The sequence below is a fragment of the Panthera pardus genome, unplaced genomic scaffold, assembly GCF_024362965.1.
Source record: "Panthera pardus isolate Hobbes unplaced genomic scaffold, ASM2436296v1 HiC_scaffold_8, whole genome shotgun sequence".
NCBI lineage: Eukaryota > Metazoa > Chordata > Mammalia > Carnivora > Felidae > Panthera > Panthera pardus.
In genome coordinates, this window is record NW_026527013.1 from 116,256,223 (window position 1) to 116,273,275 (window position 17,053).

A 17,053-nucleotide genomic window follows, 5' to 3' on the forward strand; every position below is an offset into this window, starting at 1 on the left:
ATCCATTTATAATCCTTCCCTCCTCCCCTGCATTCCAGGCAAGCACTGCTCTGCATTCTGTTTCTATAGCTTAGTTTACTTTTTCCTTATTTTTATATAAATGAAAGCATGCACATGAATCTTTTATTTGCTGTGTTTTTTTAAAATATGTTGTCTTTCAGCATAATTCTTTTGGGATTCATCAATCTTTTTATGTGTATTAGCAGTTGATTCCTTTCTGTTGATGAGTGGTATTCCATTGCTTGGCTATACAATTAAAGTGTTTCCAGTTTGAGGCTATTATAAATAAAAGATGCTGTGGACATTTACATGTAAGTTCCTTGGGTGAATACCTAGGAATTGAAGGATTAGGTCATGGTAGGTCCATGTTGAACATTTATTTATTTATTTATTTATTTATTTATTTATTTATTTACATGGTAGGTCCATGTTGAACATTTATTTATTTATTTATTTATTTATTTATTTATTTATTTTTCATGTTGAACTTTTAAAGAAGTGTCCAAACCACTCTCAAAAGTGGTTGCACCCGTATACATTCCCATCAGCATACTGTACATCTTCACCAACATTTGGTGTGATCAGTCCTTACAATTTTAGACACTCAAATAGGTGTGTAGTGGTATCTCAATATGATTTTAATTTGCATTTCCTTAATGACTACCTAATTTTGAGCATCTTTTCATGTGCTTATTTTTTAATGTCTGTTTTGGTTGTTTTCAGATCTCATCCATTTTTTGCCAGGTTGTTTTTTATTTAGTTTTGAGAGTTCTTTATGTTTTTTTTTAATGTAAGTATTTTATCTGAATTATGATTTACAAGGATTTTCTCACAGTGAAAAGGCTTATCTTTTCATTCTCTTAATGGTGTAATATAAAGAGTAGCAGTTCTCAATTCTGATGAAGTCCAGTTTTCTTTTATAGATCATGCTTGTATTCTGTGTAGAATATTTTTGTATAACCATAGGTCATAAAGGTTTTCTTTATTTTTTTCTAAAAGTTGTATAGTTTTACGCTTTACATCTAGTCCTAGGATCCATTTACTCTACGAGCTTTTGTATATGGTGTAAGATCTGGACAAAAGCGGGAAATGCATACAGATACCCAGTTTTCCAGTTCCATGTGTTGAAGAGACAGTTTCTTCCATCAGATTTGGAAAAATTTTGACTATTATCTCTTCAGCTTATTTTTCTATTCCTGTTTCTCTTGCCCTTTGATGCCATCACTTCCACATATATTAGGCTCCTTGAAGTTATCCCCTTGCTCAGTGATAGATACTCTGTTCATTTATTTCAGTCTTGTTTCTTCCCTGTTTTTTTTTTTTTTTTTTTTTTTTTTGTATCCTAATTTCTAATTGCTATGCCTTCAAGTTTACTAATCTTGTTTTCTTCAATGTCTTCAATCTGTTAATCACTTCTGGTATACTTTTTCATCTGAGATATTTTGGTTTTCATCTCCAGAAATCTAAATTGAGTCGTCTTTATATCTACCATGTTTCTACCCAACATGCCCAGTCCTTCCTCTAGTTTCTTGAACATAAGAATATAATATGTAAAGTTAAAAATAACTATTTTAATGTCCTTTTCTACTAATTCTATCATATTTATCATTCATGGATCACTTTTTTCTTCTGTATCAATTGATTTTTCTCTACATTTTAGATTATGTTTTCCTGCTTATTTGCATGCCTGGTTATTTTTGATTGGCTGTCAGACATCATAAATTTTACCTTATTAAATGCTGAACATTTTTGTATCTTAGAATTTTTCTTAAACTTTCTTCTAGGGTATTTAAGTTACTCAAGAGCAGTTTAATCCTTTCAGATCTTGCTTTTTAAGCTTTAGGTGCAGCCGGAGCAGGATTAAGTCTAGGGCATAATCCTTCTGATTACTCAATGCCTCATGAATTATGAGACTTTTCCACTCACCTTGATGAGAACAGAAACTATTCCTGACCCTGTATGACCTGCTGATATTGCTACCTATTGTGCTTGTTCTTTATGTGAATTTGAGTAGTTCCCTTATACCCATGCACAGATCAGTGCTCTGCTGAAGACTGAAGGAAGCACTTTGAAGTTCTTGAGTCCTTTCTCTGTGCAACCCTTTCCTCACTGATTACTGGGTTCTGTACACTGTAGCCACCCGATCTCCCTGGTCACCCAGTTCATCTCCTCAACTTGGAGACTGCCAGGCTCCACCTAGATTCTTCCTTCCTGAGTTGCAACCTGGAAATTTTTTTTATGCAGTTAGCTAGGGCAACTGAATAGTTCACCTTGTTTCCATTTTTTAGGGATTGCTGACTTCATTGTCTGATGTATTAAAAAGTGGTTTGTAAAATTTTGTCTGGTATTTTAGTTGTTTCAGGCTGGAGGGGCCTTTATTCCTTCATCTTAGTCAGAAGTAGGAGTCCTCTTTTATCTTGTATTACAATAAGAAATTAATTTTTAAATAGGTGAATCATTCCCATGTTTCAAAATTCAAGAAATATACGTAGGTATTCAATTGAAATCTCTCTTTCAAAAAATCCACTGTCAACCTAGTCCTTACTCCCCATAAGAAACCATGCTATTATGGGGCACCTGGGTGACTTCATTGGTTAAGCATCAGACTCTTGATTTCAGCTCAGGTCATGATCTCATGGTTCGTGGGGTCAAGCCCTGCATTGTCAGTGCAGAGCCGCTTGGGATTCTCTCTCTCCTTCTCTCTCTGCCCCTCCCCTACTCATACTGTCCTCCCCTCCCCCCAAAATAAATAAATTTTTTTTTTTTTTAAAAGAAACCGTGCTTTTTAGTCTTTCTAGAGTTTTAACCACTTACCTATTGTTAAACAATTAGGTTGCTTCTAATCTTTGGCTATTAGGAATAATTTAGTAGTTAATAGTCTTGTATGGAGGTCATTTTGCATATGTCTGAGCAACATTGCTGTTTAATACATTCCCAGAGGTGGATTACTAGGTCAGAGGATTTTTGCATTTGTAATTCTGATAGCTTTTGTCAAATTGTTCTCCCAACTGATTAAACCAGATCTTCCATCAGCCTGTTAGGAAAATGCCTGTTGGACCATAGTCCTATCTACAGAATGTTATCAAGTATTTGGATTTCTGCTAATCTGACAGGAAGAAAATGTTATTAAAACACAGTTTTGTTTTGAGTGATGTTGAATATCTCTTGTGTTTAAAAGCTATTTGTACTTCCTGTTCTCTGTTTCATCTACTTTAGATTATTGGTCATTCAGTTTTTTCTTTAGTGATAAGAATATGAGATTCACATATTTTAGTAGGTTGTGTTTAGTAACTTAGTAATGAATGAACCATTAATGTATGGTCTATAGTAAAACACTTTACAGTGTACTTAATAAAATGTAATTATACTAAATCCAGTCAAATCTCTAATGACTTTTAAGGTCATTGCAAAATGTTTAGATAAAAACCTGGGTTAATTTTTCAGATAGATTTTTAAAATTCAAAGTAAAACCAGGTTAATCTGAGATTTTGAGCATGAAAGTAATGTTCTAAAAATTAGTTCAATAAATGAAAAAATAAGAATTGTTCTCTTTTAGAAACCTTTTTACATCTGAGTGATGTGTTTTGTTCCACAAATAATGACATTTCCAGAACAATTTGGGAATAGGGAATAGATATTTGAAATTTGGGCTATCTCAGAAAGTCTGAATTTATGGTTACAAAATGTATGTTGTCCCACAGATAAGAATGATAAATTCATGGTTAGATGGCAAGATGCTCTTACTATTCATTTGGTGTAGCTTTCTTGAGAAATAAGGAGTATCCAAGTATTTTTACACTTTGCATACCCATCCTTTTGCTCTGCCTCATCTCAAGCGCCTCTATCTTTTTGCTTCTGTCATTTATAATTTTCAGGGATTATACCCTCTGGACAATTAATTAGGGGAGTAGTTACTTTACCAAAGAGTGAGGTAATAAAATGGTCCAGTAGTTTGTTTATGTTTTGTTAATTAATTTAGTTTAAAGTCTGGCTTTATTTATGCAATGAAAAATATATTTTTAGAGTTGCATCAATATGGAGAGGCATCCAGCACACGTCCGTCAGGTATGATGTCATTCCAGGACATTTTCTGGTACTCCAGTTTTTCTGTCTTATCAGCCAACTGAATTTACCTTGATTAAATAAACTTAAAAATTTGGGCTTTTTTTTTTTTTTTTTCCATTGCCAAAACATTGAGCTGCATGCCATTGTCAATTTAGCCAGTTGTCACATTTCAGCAATCTTAATATTGTTTGTATGCTTGCTTCTTCAATATTTCTAAAATTGTGTATCAAAAGAATTATTGGCTTTCTGAGTTGTTAAACAACATTTAGACTTTACAGAGTTATTGAAAATGTTCTGAATGCGTTCTATCAAAATCATCTAATTGTAAATAACTAAAATTTTGTCACATGTACCCAGACTTAGTTACTTCTAAATGATTTTAATATGCATCCATCACATTGCATTTTACCCCACTAATATTATGTATCTGCTTGTGTTACCTGAATATCTGGTTTGGTTACATTTGTAAAAGTATGATAACATTGTCATTTTTACTAATTTTGTGCTTTTCTGCTTGTTACAGTTTACCTGATTAATGCCAGGTCATTTCTTCAGTACATAACATTTGAATTTTTATAAATATGCATGAAAAGTTTTAAGAATATAATCACTCTGAAATTGCCATCAAATACTGAAAATGCTTAATAGAATTTCAAGTGAATAAGCAAAATATTCCTGTGATTGGAGATAATAACTAATAGTGGTAATTGGCATACTTTTATTAATAAAATATATTTTAAAGAAATATTCAATGAATATTTCAATGAATTTAAATTGGGAAGTAGTTTCAAGTCTTTTTCAGTATTTTTCTTACAATTAATTTAATGCTAAGTATTTAAGTTAGAGCAAGGTGATTTAAAAAAAAAAATATTTTCCACCCTTGTTTTGGCCAGTGTAAATCTGTGTGATTAAAAACTATATATTACCAGTGATGAAAGTTGGTTTTTTAATTTTTTTTTTTAAGTTACTAACTGTATTTCAGGTCTGACTTCAACATTCACTTTCATTGTTTAACTTTGGTTTCAGGGCTCTTTCATAAAGTCAATCCTAAAAAAAAAAAAAAAAAAAAAAAAAAAAAAGGTCCTAATGTACCTGAAATATATGCCTTAAATCAGCTGCATATATTATTTCTGGACATTAATCAGAAAGTAGCATTTAATTGTATTCAAAATTATGCAACACTATTTAGAAAATCATGTGAAAAGATTGAGGGAAAGTGTAAGAATGGTGGAGTAAAATGATTGTCAAACTGTTGATTTAAAATTAGAAGTTAAAATAGAAACAAAATTTTAATTGTACTAATGTTTATTTTTTTCTTTTCTGATACCTAAGTATTAATGTCTAGAAATTGATTTCTATTTGAATGAAACCAGTTCCTTAGTTGAAGTACTAAATGCATTGTCAATTACAATTAAATCACAGTTATTTGAAAAAGATTTCAAAAATCTAGTGACAAATGATACACCTATACTATCTTAAATTGTGCTATGTGTTTTAGGTATTTGTGAAATGTCATTTTGATTATAATCCATACAATGATAACCTGATACCCTGCAAAGAAGCAGGATTGAAGTTTTCAAAAGGAGAAATTCTTCAAATTGTAAACAGAGAAGATCCAAACTGGTGGCAGGTTAGTATGCTTCTCATAATTTCCTCAATTGCTTTTTTATTTTCAATCTTAGATCTGGCCAATAGCTGAATATTCAGGAAGAAGGTATTAGCATTTGTTCCAATGATTTTTCCCACATGAACAGCTCCTGCTTCATGGCTGCTAATTTTGTGGACAGAAGATCAAATTGAGAGGGAATTTGCAAGTAGCTGTTAATAAATGCAGAATTAATTAGCCTGTGGAGATATTCCATTGGTTTAGGGATCAGAACAGTTGGTTCTTCCACATCAATGATTGCAGTAAAATATGATATTGGGGTCATCCCTTCTCAGTGTTTGTTTTTGTTTGTCTTAACTAGAAGTGTTATACTATGTGTATAGTAGCGTCTCTCTCATGTCCTCTCTCTGTATGTACATTCATGGCAAATAAAACATAGTTTCTTAAACTCTTAAATCTGTCTCCCCACCTGTTCTCAGTTATTGTGAAATAAAGGTTTGCTTTATGATCAGTGTTAGTTGGTCGTGGATTGAAATCTGTATATGTGGAAAGGGATGTGTGTTATGACCGTATTTTCCCCAGTTCATTTCCTTTTTTTCTTTTTTTCTTTTTTTCTTTTTAATGTTTATTTGTTTTGAGAGAGAGAGTACGTGCAAACAGGGGAGGGGCAGAGAGAATGAGAGAGAGAGAGAATCCCAAGCAGGCTCCATGCTCTCAGAACAGAGCCTGACACAGGGCTCGATCTCACAATCTCACGAACCCTGAGATCATGACCTGAGCTGAAAAATCAAGAGTCAGTCATTTAACCCACTGAGCCATGCAGGCACCCCACCTCTGCTTCATTTTCTAAAGATCTGTGTGATCATGTTCTTTTTCCTTTCCCCTAATACAGCTTTCAGAAATCTCTAGCAGGAGTAATAAGTCTGTTTTTGTCATTGCTGACACCAGCTAACAACCACAGTATTCAGAGCTGGAGAAACTGACAGATCAGAAAGCTTAAAATTCCTTAAACTGTCTCATTAAAAAGCAAGGTGTATGAGGAAGGGACCCAAGACCCACCTCTCAACTCTAAGTGGAGATGGTAGTAACTCACATTAACTCTGAAAAGTTATATTGACTTCTAAGGGGGAATGAATAATAAGAATGAGGCCAATCTTACTAATGTGTCCTTAAATTTAAATTAAGACATTATTATGTGCAAGCGCTCTATGAGGTGAGAGAACCAAAAAACAGATAAACAGAGTCTGTAATCTTGAGAGGTGTCCACTGAATTTTTTAGAACTCTCATCAAAAAACTTTCTGTAGTTGTTTCCTTTATTGAACTCTTCTTGCAAGAGTCCCCCTTTTGGGGAATGTCCTCTTTTACTCTCTTCTCATACCATCACCATTATTTCAGTCCCTTCTTGCATTTGGTGATGTATTACTTTAATTCTACTTTTTAGGATGTTAATTGCGAAAAAAGATACCAAATTTTTCTATGCTAATTATAAAGATAAAGACACTAATTTTGTGGGATAAGCCACTAACAGCCAGTTCTTTAGCCACTATTTTAAAATAGCACTTTTGGGGCGCCTGGGTGGCGCAGTCGGTTAAGCGTCCGACTTCAGCCAGGTCACGATCTCGTGGTCCGTGAGTTCGAGCCCCGCGTCAGGCTCTGGGCTGATGACTCGGAGCCTGGAGCCTGTTTCCGATTCTGTGTCTCCCTCTCTCTCTGCCCCTCCCCCGTTCATGCTCTGTCTCTCTCTGTCCCAAAAATAAATAAAAATAAATAAATAAAATAAATAAATAAATAAAATAGCACTTTTGGGGATTTCAAAACTTAGTTTCTTGACAGTGTAATTTTACCTATTTTAAATTTAAGATATTCAGGTCTTCCTTCCCTCTCTCTCTTTGTCTCTCCACCCTCCCTCCCTTTCTCTCTCTCTCTCTCTCTCTCTCTCTCTCTCTCTCTCTCTCATGGGATTATGGTTGGTAGTGATACCTTACTAAGAGTGCAAATGAAATGTCCTGTTAAAAATAGTGTTTATCCTGTCCATTCTTTGACTAAGCATTATAAATAAAAAGTTGACATAATTTAAAGATCCTATGTACCTTTGTATTTTGGTCCCCAAATTTCAACACAAGATGGCAGATTGATTAGGTGCCAATTGATTCCTTAGTGCTAAGTGTTTAAATATCTTTACTGACAGTGCCATGGATTTAAATCTCAAGGTCAGCTTTTAAGAGCAAATTTGATATATTGTTACTGACTATTGACTGTCCTACTTATTAGAATATGGTCTCAAATTTTGGTCACTGAGATATACAATTCATTCATTTGATTCTAGGCTAGCCATGTAAAAGAGGGAGGAAGTGCTGGTCTCATTCCAAGCCAGTTCCTGGAAGAGAAGAGAAAGGCATTTGTTAGAAGAGACTGGGACAATTCAGGTGATGAGCTTAATACAATGTGTAACAAGTAGTCCTTTGTGGTTACCTTTCTTTGCCTCTTTCCTCTGAATCAGCAAATGAATTTATTTAAAATGCATCTAAACTAATCCAGCCCCTGTACTTTATTTTAACGCCCTCAAAAGTAAACTCTTTGATCCCTTTCTGCCACCTGCCGGTATAGTATCAGAATTCAGTGGCTCAACTCACTTCTGCCCCCTTCTGCTGTGTAGGACATAACACTCCCACCTCTAGAATACCACAGGGCAGTTTTATCCTATTCCAACACACTGTTTTAAGTTACATTTGTCTTGTCATCCTTCAGGACCTTTTTGTGGAACCATAAGTAGCAAAAAAAAGAAAAAGATGATGTATCTCACAACCAGAAATGCAGGTATGTTTTAAATACTTTTTGAGAAGTCTGAATGAGATAGCTTTATATCATTAATTAATATGGCATAAACTCTAAATAATTTTAAAAGAAGCTAATTCAGATGAATACCCAATTTTAAGGGGCTGTCACTTGAACACATGGCCCAATATAATAAGGAGACATTATTTAAATCTCAATATGTCACCAGTGCGTTTTATTCTATAATTTACAATAAAATGAATTGGTTAGGATTTATGATTATATTAGTGAAGGAACAATCTTATTAAAACTTTCTTCAAAGAACTTTGATACTGATTTATGTGGGTTTTTTTTCTTTTTTTTTTAATTTTTTTTTTTTAATGTTTATTTTTGACAGTGGGAGAGGGTGGGGCAGAGAAAGAGAGGAAGACATAGAATCTGAAGCAGGCTCCAGGCTCTCGAGCTGTCAGCACAGAGCTGGATGTGGGGCTCGAACCACAAACAGTGAGATCATGACCTGAGCCAAAGTCGGATGCTTAACTAACTGAGCCACCCAGGCGCCCCTGTGTGTCATTTCCAAAGAAATGCCTTTATGAAGATATTAAAAGAGTTATGATTCAGGGCAACTCTATTCTGTCATCGCATTGTCCATGATACTTTTGGGAAAACAGTAGTAGACCAAACAAATCTTAGTCTGATATAGTAGAATTCTCTCTTAAATCTTTTAGACTTAAACGTGAATCACAGTTACCATAGTTATTCTTTTCAGTTATAGAGGCAGATAGGAGTGAAATGCAGCTCTTTGAATGAAAAGGCTTTCTGAAAGAAATTGATAATTTTTTAAAGTATTTGCTAGACATCAGAGCTGCTTCTCTTCTGGTACTAAACTAAATAGCACACTCTAAAGGGAATAATAATAATAATAATAAAAGGGGAAAAGAGAGTCTCTCAATATTGGTTTAATCGGTGGAGAAATTGTGCAAATAAAGAGTTGCTGTTAAGATAATAACCTAAGGAAGAAGTGTTATCACTACAGATTGAGAGTTATAATACTAATGACAGGTAATATACTAGTTTAAATCCACTTTGGCTTTATTATTCATTAAATGTGTGTCCTTAAAGCTTTCTTGCAAAATAGAAAACTTGCAATTTTCTCATTGACTAAGATTTAATTTTGGAGTATATTTTGACTGAAAATAGTTTGGATCCAAAATTTCATTTTGTACATAAATTCAGAATCTTAATGTTTAATTATCAATATGTTTGTCTGCATTTTGTTAATCAAACTGGTATTTGCTAAGTCAGCACATGGTATTTGTTCTTTGATATTTTTGGAAGGCCATACTCATTCTATGGGGCTTATTTAAGCAGTCACACTAGTTATACTTCTGTCCTTTATATCTGATATACACTTTTTGGCTGAACAAAATATAAAAGATAATTTGCAGTTTGATTGTATATATTAAAAGAATTATTTCTATAACAAATTGATAAGAAACGTTTTAATGGATAGAATATATGGTGAAGATAAAACATGGCATTTTTCTAGCTTCCTTAGCCAAATTTTTAAGGGCAAATGGTTGAAAACAGATGTTTAAATCAAGGTCAAAAATAATTTATTGTACTTTACCAAATTTATAAAAAATAAATCTATACTAAGTACAGTTCAAGTGATATTTACTTGTCAGGACAACGAAGCCCTTATTGAGCAGAATTGCAGACGTTTTTCATCCATCTAAAAGGTAAGTGAATATGATGATTTTCCATTTCCTTTTACATTTAGAATTTGATCGTCATGAAATCCAGATATATGAGGAAGTAGCCAAAATGCCTCCCTTCCAGAGAAAGACTTTAGTATTGATAGGCGCTCAAGGTGTGGGACGAAGAAGCTTGAAAAACAGGTTCATAGTGTTGAATCCCACTAGATTTGGAACTACAGTGCCATGTAAGTTTTTTCTCCCTTTTCTTTGCTGTTTAATTGACATCAAAGAGTAGGTGGGGCAGATTATTATTTTTTTTATTTCTAAATAATTTTTGATATGAAAGCAAATAGAAGATACTGAAAAACTCGGTGACTCTACAGCGGTCTTGAAATAATGCTGTAGCCATGTTGGCTTGCTGCCTTGCAGCCCTTGTTTCTCCAAGCTCCTGAGTCCAGAGATGTCAGTTAAATACAAGTACTAGGAGTTGTGGCAAAATCAGCATTCACTTTGTATTTTCTTGTACCGCTGATGTCTATCTGAAAAGTTGTGTTTTTTACCCACATTAGCATAAAGAAAAGAGGGAAATCTGCTGGATCCTCAGACACTTCCAGTGTGGCAATTCCTTTGTGAATTTTGTACGTTTTCTCTTGTAGCTCTGTCCTTCAAGGTCGTAAACCTGATTTTTTGATAGCACATCAACAGTGAGAATCTTCAGAGCAGGCAGCATTAATTAAGATTATAAAGGTTGACATAAAAAATGAAAATACTGATAGGGGAAGTATAACCATTAAATGAGCCAAACATTCATTTTATCATCTTTGCATTTTTTCCCTATTTGCATATTTATATGGAAAGTTAAATAATGTCAGAAGTATGCTTAATAAGAATGGAATCACATTAAGGAGTTAGATGATATCATAGTCTTATAAGAACTAGTATACATTTGTCTTTATTTTGGATATGTGTGGGCCTTTACATGTGGGAATTTACACGCTCTTTCCCCTGAACAACGCAGGAGACAAGCCAGCCTCACCTTCTATAACTCCCCTTTCTGTGCTGCTTTTGCTGACCAAGCCCCCTTTTGATTAACAGTATTTCTTTAGGTATATTAATGCCATTAAGCTGTTCTGAGCTAATCCTTAGCCTACTGTCACTCCATCTCTTGTCAATGAATTTTCTAGTTTCTCTGCTTGCATCTAGTATGTTTTGAGGTTTAATTTTCAGTGAGTGATCTTAATGCTAAAACTTTTAGGGATTGGTTGGGAGAGTAATCGTGTACTATTTGTAATCCCTTTGGGGTAAGTCTTTGGATTCCATTGTAAGCACTTTATATCACTAAATTCAGACAAATACTGGTTAAATAGTTAAGAAAATAAAACTTCACTGTGACCAAAGTATTTTAAGTATTTTAAAGTGTTTTATTTTTCATTTTTGTCAAGTTAATACATGTACAGTATTTTAATCAAGTAGTTCTTAAAGATACGTAATAGATAAATTAACTTCCAGTCTTTGCTGTATTCCACCTTTAACCTACTTACCAGAAACAGTTGCTTTTCATGTTTGTTGCTATTTATTTGGTTAGTCTTCCACATTTCTTAATAATGTCACCATTCTGTAATATCTTGCATTATCCAGTATAGGCCTTATCTGTTGACTTGCTGACTCTTCCCAATATAAAAATAGGTCTAGTTTCAGTTCATTGCATTTTACTTTCTTGAACAGATTTTCTCTCCTTCCATCTAACAGTTGCTGGAATTCCTTTTTCCTTCCTGTCTTTACCTTGATTTTTTTGCATGTATGTGTATAAATTTGTTTTAAACCAAAGATTCATCCAGTAGGTCATGTTTATTTTCCTGGAGCTTCCTGTCTCAGGACCATAGGTCTTCCTGCTTCAATGAGGACTACGCACTCTCCATTCCGGCTGCCCCACTGTTAACACAGGAGAGCTTCCCTTTGTTGCTGTCCTGGGTTGACAGCAACCTTGTTTTGCTGGAGCACATCCTCTTGTTACTTCACAAGAAATGTGTATGAGGTATAATTTCTCTTTGTATTTGAAGATGTATATTTTCTGCCCTCTATTGATTGTTTAGCTGAGAATAGAAATTTTAGATTATAAAACTCAAAAGACATTACTCTTGAATCCACTTCTATTAAGTCCAGTGCCATCGTAATTCTTGTTCTTTCATACATGACTGATTCTTCTTTCACAGATATTCAGGGTCTTTTGTTTGTTTCATTCTGTTGTTTTTCAGTATTTTGAAATTTAATAATGCTGTGCCTTTGTGTGCATCTTTTCTTTTTATAATTTTTTTTAAATGTTTTATTTATTTTGAGGGAGAGAGAGAGAGTTGAGCAGAGGAGGGTCAGAGAGAGAGGGAGACACAGAATCCGAAGCAGACTCCAGGCTCTGAGCTGTCAGCAGAGCCCGATGCCAAGCTCAAACTCATGAACCGCGAGATCATGACCTGAGCCCAAGTCGGACGCTCAACCGACTGAGCCACACAGGCGCCCCTGTGTGCATCTTTTTTTATTCATTGTGCTGATTATTAGTGGGTTCTTCAGACTAGAGACTCATGTCCCTCAATTCTGGGAAATTATTATTTCTTGGATGATTTCTCCATATTTTCTCTGTTCATGTTTTCTACAATTTCTGTTAGTTGAATGTTGAACATCCTGGATTCATCTTCTCAATCTCTTTTATATCATGTTGTCTATCCCTTTATCTTTTTATTCTACTCTTTAAAAGATTACCTTGAGTTCTTTGTTCTGTTCCCTCAGTGTTTTATCACAAGTAATCATATTTTTCATTTTAGGATTTTCTATTTCTTGGTGGTTGTTTTTTCCACAGCATTGTCTGTTTGTATATCTCGTGTATCTCTAAGAATAGTAAATAGTGTATTCTTTTTTTAGGTTTTTTTTTTTTTTTTCTATAGGCTAAATTATCTCTGCTTTCCTCCAGGTTACTTTTTCTGCTTATGTTATGTTTGTGTGTGTTTTCCCTTTTATGCTAGAGGATTTTTTCTTTTAGGTACTGATCCTTGGATGTACATCCATACTTAAAAGTAAGTGTTAAAACTGATTGGAAGCTCTATATACTTGAGCAAGTCTTGGCAAATGGCTGAGCTTTATTTATGAGATGGGCAAGGAGACAACTGTATTGTCTGGGGAGTCAAAAAGTGGGCATAAGATATTTTTGGAGGGAGCTGTTAGATTTCTCCAGGGAAGAGTTTTCAGATATCCCTCTGCTGAGAGTGTTCTTTCACAAGATAAAGAGGGAGAGGATATGGATTGACCTGCTCCAAATGCACAATTATACCCCCAACTCAAATTTTTAGCTTCTTGCTTCAAAGTCCTCAATCTCTTCAGCGTTCTGGGGATAGCTCTGTAAACACTTTAGTTTATTCTTCTTTAATTTCTTTCAATAATATCAGTAATTTTCAGTGTACAAGTCTTATGCTGCTTTTGTCAGATTATTCCTAAGTATATTAATCTTTTTGACTCTATAATAAAAGCCATTTTCCTAATTTCCTTTTCAAATTGTTTATTACAAGTGTATAGAAATGCAGCTGATTTTTGTGCATTAGTTTTGTATCCCTTAACCTTGCTGAATTCATTTATTATAATTATTTTTTTGCAAATTTCTCGGGATTTTCTATACACAAGATTATGTCATCTGCAAATATAGTGTTCCTTATTACTCTAAACTGGCTGTCATTTATTTTTTTTTTTCTTGTCTAATTGCCCTGATTAGAATCTCTGCAGTATGGAATAGAAGTGGCAAAAATGGACATCCTTATTTTATTCATGATCTTAGAAGGATACCTCTTTCATCACTAAGTATGATGTTAGCTCTGGGTTTTTTGTAGATAACCTTCAGGTTGGAGAAATTCTCTTCTATTCCTAGTTTATAGATTTTTTTTTATCATGAGAAAGTACTGGATTTTACCAAATGTTTATTCTTTGTTTATTGAGACAATAATATGAGTTTTGTTTTTTAGTCTTTTACATTGTGTTCCTGTGGTAAATCCCAATTAGTTGTAGTGTATAATCCTTTTTATATGCTTCTAGAATCAGTTTGCTAGTATTTTGTTGAGTATTTGTGCACCTATATTCATAAGAGGTACTGGTCTCTAGATTTCATTTCTCATGACATTGGCTAATGTTGATAATTGTGCTAATGCTGGACTCATATACTGAGTTGGGAAGTGTTCTTTTTTCTTTTTTTTTTTTTTTTTTGGAAGAGTTTGTAAGGGATTAATGTTAATTCTTGTTTAAATGTTTCATAGACTTTACCTTGAAGCCATCCTGGGGTTATTTTTGTAGATTTTGACTACTGATTCAGTCTTGTTCTATGTTGTAGGTCTACTGAGATTTTCTATTTCTTTTTAATCAGTTTCAGAATTTCTGCAGCATCCATGGTAATACCCCCTCTTTTATTCCTGATTTCAGTAATTTGATTCCTCTCTCTTCTTTTCTTAGTTTTTCTAAAGGCTTATCACTTTTGGTGTTCTTTTCATAAAACCAACATTTGCTTTTGTTGATTTTCTGTATTGATTTTCTATCCTCTATTTCATTAATTTTTGTGATAGCCCTTATTCTTTCCTTCTTATTTTGGGTTTAGTTTGCTATTTTTTCATTTTCTTTGGGTAGAGTTTAGGTTATTGGGTTGAGCTCTTTTGAAGTAGGCATTTGCAGCTGTAAAGTTTCCTAGAAGCAGCTGCTTTGCTGCATCTCCCAATATTTGGTGTTGTGTTTTTGTTTTCAGTTATCTCAAAGTATTTTCTATTTACACTTGTGATTTCCTATTTGACCCATTGGTTGTTAAGGAGCATATTGTTTAATTTCCATGTATTTGTTAATTTCCTGAATTTCTTCTGTTACTGAATTCCAATTCATGCCATTGTGGTCAGAAAATAGTGTATGATTTCACTTTTTTTAAATTCATTGAGACTGGCTTTATAACCTCAGGTACAGTCTGTTTTGAAGAATGTTCCAGGTACTCTTGGGAACAATGTGTATTCTGCTATCTTTGGGTAGAGTGTTCTACAGATGTCTGTTATGTTTAGTTGGTTTATAGTATTATTTAAGCCTTTTATTTCCTTGTTGATCTTCTTCCTATTTGTTCTATCCATTATTCAAAGTGTGGTGTTGAAGTCTCCAAATATTATTGACTTAACTATTTCTCCCTTCAATTCTGTCAGTTTTTGCAGCATGTGTTTTGGGAAGTCTGTTGTTAGATGCATATATGTTTGTAATTTTTAAATTCTTTTGATGGATTCACACTTTTATCATTATAAAATGTTCTTCTTTGTCTCTGGTAACAGTCTTTGTCTTTAGGTTTATTTTGTGTGGCATATGTATAGGCATTCCAGGTCTATTTGTGTTATTGTTTGTATGGGGTATTTTTCCTTTTTTTTTTTTTTAACTTTCAACCTATTTGTGTCTTTGAATCTAAAATGTGTCTTTTGGAGACAGCATATAGTTGGATTATGGTTTTTGTTTATTTGTTTTAATCCATTCTGCCAGCCTCTGCCTTTTATTTGGAGTCTTTTATCCATTTAATGTAAATGATCCCCACTAGGAGTTCACCTGATTGTTTCCCTGTGATTAGGTTCTGGTCATGCATTATTGTTACTAGAAAAACAGAAGTCATGTTTTATTCTTCTCTGAACATCACATCTGGAGGTACATCTTGTCGATATGTCCCACTACTGATGATGTTAACTTTGATTATTGATTTAGGTGCTGTCTGATAGATTTCTTCACTGTAAAAGATAATTTTTCTCCCATTTGTTATTGATAAGTAATGTGTTCAAAAATACTTTGAAACTGTGTAAGTATTCTCCTCAGCAAACTTTTACCCAATTGTTTTAGCATCCATCAATAATTCATTAATTTAAAATCTTTTCCTGAATTTGGGGAAACAGCTATCAGTCCACTAAAATCCCTTCTCACATGGTTTGAATACACATTCATTTCCTAGTACCTTTGCAGTTAGGTCACCCGACTAATTTTTTCTGGCAAGCATATAACTAACTGGTTTGTTGGATGGCTGAGCTCTTTGGGAGCACAAACAGGAAAGAGCTTTATTTTCATCCAGTCACTGACTTCATACATGCACTATCAGATCTTCTTTCTCTCTTCTTTTCCTTCAGTCCCCTGGGAGATTCTATAACTTTCTAGTCACTTGCAGTTATGAGAATTATGTCATTTTGTCAAATAAGATTTTATTTTGGGTATGGAAGAAAAATAAGGCTACTCCAATTCAAAACTTCAGTGTTGCATCCAATTCACTATTTTTCCCTTCCTTACAGCTCATTCCTGACTCTTGGCTTAGGACCTACATTGGGAGGGGAAGGGTATAGTTTGTTCTATCATTCTCCCTTCATACCCTGCTCTGTTGTGTCTGGTTTTCAGGGTCAGGGCAGAAGAAGTGAGGATAAAAGGGCTGTCCTGTAAAATCTTGCCTTTTGGGGACTAGAGTTCTTTATGTCACAAATGTCTGAATACTCTTTTCTTCCTTGAGGCCTATTTGTAGCTAGGTTCTTTGGAGACTCTGTAAAGACCTCTCTACTTTGCAATTCCCTGGCCAGGCTATTATGATCTCCAGCTGTCCCCTTGAGACCCATGCCAAGCTCCATTCCTGTATCTCATATTCTCTTTTGCTTGGTTCTCTACCTTTCATTTTGTCTTTCTGTGCAGGATACCTTCAGAAAAGTTCAGGCCAGGCTATCTTTTGAATACACACACATCCCTACACACACAGCCCACAGGAAGCTCATTTCTGCTTTGCCAGACAGTGGGAGTACAAGTCGCTCCACTGCTACAATATGTCTCATGGGCTTTCACAATTCCCCAGGGAGAATCATTTTACCGTGGGGTAAAGGAGAAGAAAATAAAGCA

At 34.2% G+C, this 17,053-nt stretch overlaps 1 protein-coding gene across 2 annotated transcripts in view; it reads left to right on the forward strand.

Moving 5' to 3' along the window:
- PALS2 (protein associated with LIN7 2, MAGUK p55 family member) overlaps positions 1–17,053 on the forward strand; it is a 67,353-nt gene that overhangs the window by 30,613 nt on the left and 19,687 nt on the right. The window contains exons 5-9 of one of the 2 annotated variants that reach the window (XM_053896635.1): positions 4,024–4,065; positions 5,564–5,695; positions 7,999–8,098; positions 8,421–8,489; positions 10,231–10,392. In XM_053896635.1, coding sequence (XP_053752610.1) covers positions 4,024–4,065; positions 5,564–5,695; positions 7,999–8,098; positions 8,421–8,489; positions 10,231–10,392 — 505 coding nt within the window. The remainder of the gene's footprint in view (positions 1–4,023; positions 4,066–5,563; positions 5,696–7,998; positions 8,099–8,420; positions 8,490–10,230; positions 10,393–17,053) is intronic. The other variant, XM_019443621.2, reaches the window with a different exon arrangement.